The sequence below is a fragment of the Magnolia sinica genome, chromosome 1, assembly GCF_029962835.1.
Source record: "Magnolia sinica isolate HGM2019 chromosome 1, MsV1, whole genome shotgun sequence".
Classification (NCBI taxonomy): Eukaryota; Viridiplantae; Streptophyta; class Magnoliopsida; order Magnoliales; family Magnoliaceae; genus Magnolia; species Magnolia sinica.
Genome location: NC_080573.1, coordinates 31337282 through 31346474, shown reverse-complemented (window position 1 = coordinate 31346474; position 9193 = coordinate 31337282). Strand labels below are relative to the sequence as shown.

General features: G+C 34.9%; 1 protein-coding gene across 1 annotated transcript; it reads left to right on the top strand.

Moving 5' to 3' along the window:
* Window positions 1-654: 654 nt before the first annotated feature.
* On the top strand, window positions 655-4925 carry LOC131244438 (photosystem II 10 kDa polypeptide, chloroplastic-like). The gene is made up of 5 exons (XM_058244041.1): window positions 655-853; window positions 2506-2564; window positions 2704-2759; window positions 3797-3849; window positions 4704-4925. Exons 1-5 carry the CDS (start codon window positions 697-699, stop codon window positions 4796-4798), a joined length of 420 nt encoding a protein of 139 aa, XP_058100024.1. The 5' UTR covers window positions 655-696; the 3' UTR covers window positions 4799-4925.
* Window positions 4926-9193: the final 4268 nt, after the last annotated feature.

Here is a 9193-nt window from a genome sequence, read left to right as displayed (position 1 = left end):
CGTCGAGCACTAAAAATTATTGTGATCCTAGTTGCATTTATTCATTTAGAGAGGCGATTATATCCATCTGAACCGTCCATTAAGTCCATAGAACATTTTTTATGCCTTCGTAGAAAAATCACATTGATTGGATGATCCAATCTTCCTTTTTTTGGTCCTTTTTTCTACATCCATCCATTTTTAAAACAATGGATGAGATGGTGAAAATTATCTAACAAAAGTGATCCTTTAGAATCATAAGAAATCCATTATAAGTACCAACAAATAGATAAACTCAATTGTTGATTGGACCTACTTTTGTGTAAATAATCTAGATCGTCCACAGTAAAGACCACTGATCAAACGGTTCATATTTTCCAGATCGCCGTGATGCTTTCATGGTATCCTATGAAATGTATGCTGAACCTAATCAACGGTCTAGATCAATAGATTAACTGTCCAAGTTTCCTAATTCCAGTAGGAGCACTATAAGCATCTTGCTCTTCGAGCACTAGAGCATCTGTCTTCTATTTTTATTTATTTATTTATTTTTCTTACCATGGATATAGTTTGGATAATGTTGTATTACCATATCAAGATCCAGCCACATAGATTCTTCCACGTGTCATCTATACACTCCCTCCGGCCCTCCCCACTTAATAATATACCCTCCATGCATTCACATGTACCTGCAATAGAGAGAGAGAAAGAGAGAGAATGGCAAGCAGTGTCATGTATTCCTTGTCTCTAAAACCATCTCCTATTGTGGAGAGAAGAGGTGTGAGAGGACTGCCTTCTCTCACAAGGCCTTCTTCTTCTTCTTTTAAAGTAGTGGCCAGTGCCAAGAAGAAAATCAAGACCGATACACCTTATGGTTTGCTTCCTTTGTCCCATTTCTTCTCTCGCACTTTTATATACACGTGTCAGTGATCATGTTGGATAGATCCGATCCGTCCATCATGTGGGGCACACTGTTTCGATCTTCTGGCCCGAATTTCAGACTTTTTCACTCCTTTGGTGGGCCACGGTGTAAACAGACGGTTGCAACGAACTGTTTTCGCTGTCCCTTAGTTTGGTATGTTGTGGTCCATCCAGAAGATTTAATAGGCGTGGCCCACTTGATGGAATCCTCGAATCACATACAGGCGTGCTATAATAGCACGTGTGAATGATCACAAAGGCTCCGCACGTATCTGGGATTAGCAAAAAGCTACATACGTGCCCAAATCACAGTTCGAATTCGCTGAGTCGACTCGGAACTCAGTCTTAATACACTAATATGTTGATGGTTAAGGTCCCTGCACCATAGTTAAGGTGTAGGACACGATCACAGCCGTCAGTTGCAATCCAACAGTGCTGATCGCCTTATTGGGCCTTTGATGTGGCAAGCCGGGCAACGACACCGTTGGATTGTACTCCGGACACTCTGATAATGATGCAGGGTCTTGGCCCGTTCACAACAGGACATGGGACAGTCCAATCAATGGCATATGTAGACTATTGCACTGTCCAACATTACATACCCGATGCACCTGATGCCCCTTCAGGCACTTCTGCACTTGTACACATGGATGGTGGGGCACACACGCAAGCTAAATCAAATTAAAAATTAGCATTATAGAGGCTTCCCTTCTATGCCTTTTTTTCTTTTTTTCTCTGCCAAATACTTAGGTAACGAAAGTAGATTTTTAGGGTACGAAAATAAGGTTTTGGACAAAAATACTCCTAGGTTTTAGGGTAAAGCAGCCAAAAAAGGTAGGAGTATTTTCATCTTTATGGATTCGTCCGTATAGGTAGAGGTCTAGTTTGATAAGTAGGTTTTATTTTAGTCGAATAAAAATAGGTAGATAATTAGTTACATATATAATAAAAAAGGACCCTAAATCAAACCATGTTTTAAATATCCAATATCATGTAGTATAGCACTCACACCTCTAAAGCATAAAGCATGAGGGGTAGGCTACATATTACTTGTAGATTTTTAATTAAAGTTGCATTTGATTGCACTAATTTTATGATATTATACATTAAATTAAATTGATTAATAATAAAATTTAATAAAATTTTATGATATTTTGTGCAACCAAACATGACTTGAAGCAATAGGAAAGCACAATGATTAAGTACGAAGGTAATAAAAGACAACAAAGCTAATTTAATATTGTTATTTATATTATTTAAAGCATTTAAAAGATTAACTAATTTATATATATAACCAATCATTAAAAACATTAATTGATTTTAATGTTGCAGTAAAAAATAACCCGTGAGGAGAGCTATGTAGCATGTAATCCATGTAGAGTGTAGCATAGCATATGCAAATTAATTATGTAACTTAAGCATATGCAACTTAAGATATTTTTATGAGCTACATAGCTTTAAAATTAAGTTATTTAGCATGGCGTAGCTATTTAACACACCATGTTCGACATTAAAAGTTCACAAATCCATATCTCACATTGAATCTGATCATGTATAGAAATCATGCTAGTTTTTATCCATAACTAAAAAAACTAAAATTTCCAGGGCCAGGTGGGGGCATGAGCTTGCCCGATGGACTGGACGCATCGGGAAGGAAGGGTAAGGTAAACTCTCTAACCTTAAGACTCTAGAAAATACATACATGGATACATACATATATTCATACCTTGTATGCCCCCACCCCCCCCCCCTTTTCTTTTTCTTTTTTGGTTCTTAGTATTTTTAGGGTTTATTTGTATGTAGGGGAAGGGCGTGTATCAATTTGTAGATAAATATGGTGCCAACGTTGATGGATACAGGTACAAGTTCTATAAGTGATTTTTTTCTTCTTTTTTATACTATTACTACTATTCAATCAAGGGCATGTTTGTTTCATTAATTACATTGTCGAAGTAAAGGACATATGCAATAATTACAAACTACTTGTATGGAGACAATCATTGCATTTAATCACAATAATACTAATACTTATATTGTTTGTTTTATTTACTATAAAATTGTAATGATGTCAATTTTATATTATTTTAATGACAAACATACTAAAATAAACTAATATTGGTGTTTGGACACTATATAATATAAAATTATAATGATTACAAACTCTACTCATTTCATAGGAAGGTGTTAAAAAAGAGCACACCCCATTAGGCTAATCCAATTCAATTTGATAGGACTTGAGGGCATCCAAACAGGCCTGGAGTCCTGAATTAAATATCATCTCATTTTAGCCATCGTAACTTCCTCTCATCAACTTTTTGAGGTTGGTTTTTAATCGGTGTGTGTGTGTGTGTGTGTGTGTGTGTGTGCATATATATATATATATATATATATATATTGGCAAGAGTTATATGACTGGTTGTCCACCAAAAATCACCCATCCTCTTTAACCTGGGCTCTTGGAACACAAAAATAAAAATATAAAAATATAAAGAGGGATTGATTTATGGGGAAGGGAAAACCAACTTCTTATTCATCTGAGAAAGAATGGCATTGGAAATCAATTTCGTTCCCCAACTTTTCTTTAAAAATATTTATTAAAAAAAAAAAAAAGAAAAAAAAAAGTGCACATTCATTTCACCCAAAAAATGCTAATTTGAGGCAGAGAAGACACATGAGGTGATCAGTACATGGAATCCATATAAAATTGGAATCTAAAACAAACAACCTAAGGAAAATCAGAAGCCATGATTTTCCATTTCTTAAGGATTTCAGATTACTTTTCTGTATCCATATTTTAATTTTCCTCCCATCCAAACACCCCCTGAATTAAAAGAGTCAAGGGCAATTTGCATTCTTGTTATATGAAAATTAACATATTTTCATGTTTTTTATGTAGCCCGATCTATGATACGAACGACTGGTCTCCAAGTGGTGATGTCTACACTGGAGGTGGGATATTAACAACAAACCATCGCATTTTTTTTTCCTTTAAATTTTTTTTTTTTTTTTCCGTTTTTAAATTCTAAATAACTAGTCATGTGCATTCTCGTTTGAGGACTTGTCTGAGTCGACTCAGTTTAGGTTGTCAAACCCCAACTCCGACGAGGCGCCAAGTAAAAAAGAAAAACCATGAGGAGACCTGAACCGTTGCGCATCAATGGAACCGAGTTAGGTTTTCCCTTGCTAACCAATTTGGCCGGTGATGGTACCCATCAAAATGCAGGAGTATTTTTACACTTGGCTCGATTGGGATGGCCTGTGGGATGTTGGGGCACACTCGAGGTGAGCGGCTCGTGTGAGGCAAGCCCCCGCATGTGTAAGGCGGGTGGTTGGTGTGAGACAGTACCCATGTGATGTAGGGCCCACGATGGAAGTTCCGCCGAGGTTCTATCCCATGGGATGTGGGGCCTGGGCTATGAGATAAAAGGATTGATTCACCATGCTCTATCAATTTAAGCTCTCAGAGCAAGTGGTTAATTGTCCTGTATCATATCCTTTCAACCTTTGGTTACACAAAATACATTCAAACATGCCTTCTACAACTTATGCTACGGGACTATCCATTCCTTCCACCATACATTTCACAGGCTGCCATGAAGAACCCACTCAAGCATTAGAACTTGTGGGATGATTTTGGCTATCGATTGAGGGGTCAGAATCATCCAATCATGCGAATTTTGAAAGGTAATCCATGAAATATTGGATGGACCTAATGGATAGTCCAGATGGAGTAATCAGCTAGGATAATATCTAGAATTTAAAATTACCCTTGGTTTTACATTTGTTTGGAATGTGGAATGCAGGTAAAACAGGTCTGCTGATTTGGGCAGTGACCCTTGGAGGTATTCTACTAGGAGGTGCACTTCTTGTGTACAACACAAGTGCTTTGGCTCAGTAGAATGTGTGTATACGTACATCTATTTCAGTGTTGTATGCTACGCTTCTGTAAAAAAATAAGGAACATCTCCCAATAACTCTACTTTGTAATCTTATGCTATGGCTTTTCATTAATCTTGTATTTAGTATATCTTTGCAAGGATTTTTACACTTTCCATTTCTATGACCATTCATTCTCTAACCCATGAATGGGATGGTTAAGATTGTCTAGCCAAAACTGTATAAAAAAACCGAAATTTTATACAGTTTTGAAATTATTAAAGCTGGGGTGTAGTGGTTTTCTTTATATATATATATATATATATATATATATATATATATATATATATATATATATATATATATATATATATATATAAGGAGATTCCTTGTCTAACCCACAAATTTATTAATTTAATAAAATTATTTTATTAAAATATTATTTCATTTAAAAATATGTAGATACGTAAATGCATACAAACATATAAACACATGCACGCACATATGCAATTTTTTAGTAGACATTTTTTTTTAAGTTTTACTCTTTCCAAAATAGAAAACTTGATAATTGCTTGGTGTAATTAATCCCACAAATATATTTTTTTAATAAAAAAAATGTTATTATAAATACTATTTTATTAAAATACACATATATCTTGTTCTTTTTTAAAAATAAGACATTCGATAGTGTAGCAATGTATTCTTTTCCTGCCTTGATGATGACGTTCTAATAAATTTCAGTTCTCTCAAAAAACAAAAAAAATAATAATAATAATAATAATAATAAAATAAAATCTTATCTTTTCAAAATTATGGAACCGATGATTTGGTTAGTTTTTTGTTTCTGCTAATGATAATGCAAGCATACGTATTTTGAAAATACCGTCAAATGTGGCCCTACATATTTTGAAAGTACCACCACACTCCAAACTCAAGTATGATTTAGGATGAAGAGATGGAAAGAAGGTATATAGGAATAGGCATGAGGTTCGATCCAATTGCTATCATAAGACTCTTTTCGCATTAGCAGATTTAAATTCCAGTCGGAAAATGTATTATAAGACTGGAATTTATAAATAATTGATTGAAAATGTATTATAAGACTGGAATTTATAAATAATTGATTGAAAATGTATTATAAGACTGGAATTTATAAATAATTGATTTGGGCAAGACAAATTTAAAAAACCAAAAAAGCAAAACGAGAAAAAGCTAAGCAAACATGAGGCGACATTTACTCATCTCCATGGGGCAATGAGAGAGCATCCATAAGTATAAACACGTTTGCTATTAATTATTTAAAATAAAATAAATAAATAAACATTTACCTAGGGTGGGGGTTTGGCCTACTGTCATGATGTCAATGGTTTAAAGAGCCTAGCTTGATGCGTTCCATTAGTCCCGGGGCGTTTGGCATATTGGTTAGGTTCTTAACAATCGGTATCAAAGCTAACACCATGTTTGAGTCATAGAAGGGGCGACCTATGAAAATGGCAACCTTGTCCAGAGTAAAAGCCGCCACGGCATAGAAAAGGCTACCTAAGCAACCAGAGTGCAGCCGCCATGCCCTGGAAAGGGTAGCTGGAAAAGAGGTCAAAGTGAGTGCTACCACAAAGTGGGCCACTGTGAAGGCCGGCTGCAAAGCATGGTGGAATGTCACGATCCCAATGGTTTAAATAGGCTAGCTTGACACGTTACATCAGTCATTTGGCTTTTGGCTAATTTGTTAGGCTCTTAACACCTACATAACCCTTTGATGTAGAGGAGGATGAGAGACATGGTGGTGGTGATGAGCAGTTAGGAAGGAAGGGAGAGAGGCAACTTAGATCCATCTTTTCAGAAGATGTCAAGTGCCGCAGCAAAGGACTTTAAAGGCATCATTGCACAAGAAAGTGAAAAATAAAAATTGTGTATATGCAGTTGCACACTTCTTCCATCATAATAGGATACCATCGAATGTTTCATCGACACAAACATATATTCAAATATGATAGAAACCATTTACAAAGGTGGAGCAAGGGATCCACCCCCATGAAATTTATACAAAATTTTCGAGTGACTTAAAGCCTGTGCTGGAAAATTCGAGAGGGCATTGGGAGGTACGGTTGTATACTAACATCAGACAGATAACCTGGTCCAACAAAATGTTCTTGAGCAACTTCAGGATCCTCATTAATAAGAGTATTATTCACAAGTCCCTTCAAGTTGCAGTAAGTGTTAAAGATGCAAATTTTCATGGATATTGTGGGGGTCGAGATAAGAGAAACCTATATTGCACAGGTGGTGACCAATCATGAGAACAAGGCAACAAGATATTTGTTCATGTCTAAAAAGCTACACTACCAGACATCCCTTGTATCACATTGTATTGACCAGATATTAGGAAAATATATGGAGTTGGAAGAAGTTCTCCAACTATCAGCAATATTATTGATATTATCGCCTATGTCAATGATACCAAAACTGTTAAAGTTCAAAATTTTCCAAATATACTGATATTTTTTTATAATTTCAGTAATATTATCAGCTATATTTTAAGAAAATTTCCTTATAAAGTTTCTCTGGTATTGATGATGCCCTCAATAATATTGCTGATATCAGCCTTAAAGTCTCCAATTCCAAGGAAAGATACGTAAATAGGCTCCAAAAACAAAATCTTTAAAAAATAATAAAAAATTTGTTCCTTAGGTGATTTCGATCATTCTAGGTTTTTACTGAATCAAAGTTTGAATATGAAGATAAATCCTTACTCGAAACAAAGACGGGACAGAACTCAAAGGTGACAAAAAAATCTATTGAAACTTTCTTTTCTTTTCTTTTTTTTTTTAACTTTTTCCAAATGTTAGCATGGATTGGCAATGGAAATCCAAGTCTATATGCATCATATAAATGCATTTGTGGCCCCTTTTTTAAAAAATATTTTAGTGAAAACAAAATGGAGAAATTGATGAAATCGTAGTTTTTTCAATTTTCTTTTTGTAACATTTTAATTCCCACATGTAAACATGTGTCTTTTAACATCACCTGAAGTATCATTGCAAAATTTCACATTTTTCCCAATGTTTCCGTTGGACAACGATATTTTTTCCAATATCAATGATATTGATACATGTTTTTGTACCCCCGATCATCAATACATGTAATGAAACTGATACTTGAACATTAGTTGCAAGAGATCATGAGGTTCATTGATAACCATAAGCAATTAATTCTACTTTTAGTTAATCATGCAAAAAAGGGAGAAAAAGAGAAGATGTGAGAAAAATGAAGAGGAATATATTCCTTGCCAACGACCTCTTTAATGAAGTGATAGTCTACTTCAATGTGCATGGTTCTTTCATGATAAACTGGATTATCCGCAATGTGAGTTGCAACTTAATTATTATAGTGCAATTTCATATGAGTATCAACTGTCAACCCGAAATCGCACATTAATGTCTTCAGCCAAATGAGTTCACATATTGTATGGATCATTGCTCTGTATTCCACCGTTGTGCTTGGCCATTGAACTATACTGTACTTTTTGTTTTTCCATGTAACTAGATTACCTCCAACGAAGGTATAATTACCTTAGGTAGACTGCCTGTTAGAAGGGGAGCTTTCCCAATCAACATATAAATATCCTTCTACTCGTAGATGTCCGTTCCGTTTGTAGAGAATACTACAGTCAGGTGTTTTCTTTAAATGCCTAAGGATACGAAGCACAGTCTCCATATGTGACGTAGGGGAGGACGTGAAGTCAAGCACCGTCTTCCTCAAGAGGAATTTCTCTAAACACCTCACAGAGACTTCTCGAATCCACGAGAAAAGAAAACAGAAAAATAAAAATAAATTCTAATAAATTCAAAATTGATTGATGAATAATCTTCTAATATGTCTCCTTACATTATTACTAAAGAAAAAATAAACCAAAATTCGTAATTATCAAAAATAGTAAAATTCTAACTCTAATAAAAATCCTAATTCTAATAAAACTCTTCTAAAGCCTAATTTCTAAAAATAAAAAATTTAAATAAACTTTCACTAAAAGAGTCCTAGTATAATTAAAAGTTATTTCTAAAAAAGGAAAAAAAATCTAAAACTTTAAAAATATAAAAATATTAAAAAATTCAGAATTACTAAAAATAGTAATTTTTTCCTAAAAATTCGTTATTGAGTTGGAAGTGTGCATTTTCTGACGAAACAGACACATGCTACCTACTTGTGGGTCGGTTCACCTTAGATGCCCGTTTGAATAAAGATTAATAGGTTGTGCGCCCCATAACAATACCCGGATCAAAAGTTACGGTCAATTTACGGTCCACCTTCTTTTGGCCCAACCATGCTGGGAACGTATATGTGACACGTTCTACATCAGACCCCTCCACTTGAAAAAAAAAAAACTCGTCCTCGAGTTATTCAAGGGACTTGGCTCATG

Excerpts from the sequence above, each read along its gene's own strand:
- LOC131244438 (XM_058244041.1), top strand. The coding sequence starts at position 697 with ATGGCAAGCAGTGTCATGTATTCCTTGTCTCTAAAACCATCTCCTATT. Across the intron at positions 854-2,505 it reads CAAGACCGATACACCTTATG|GGCCAGGTGGGGGCATGAGC; the intron begins GTTTGCTTCCTT and ends TAAAATTTCCAG. Across the intron at positions 2,565-2,703 it reads CATCGGGAAGGAAGGGTAAG|GGGAAGGGCGTGTATCAATT; the intron begins GTAAACTCTCTA and ends ATTTGTATGTAG.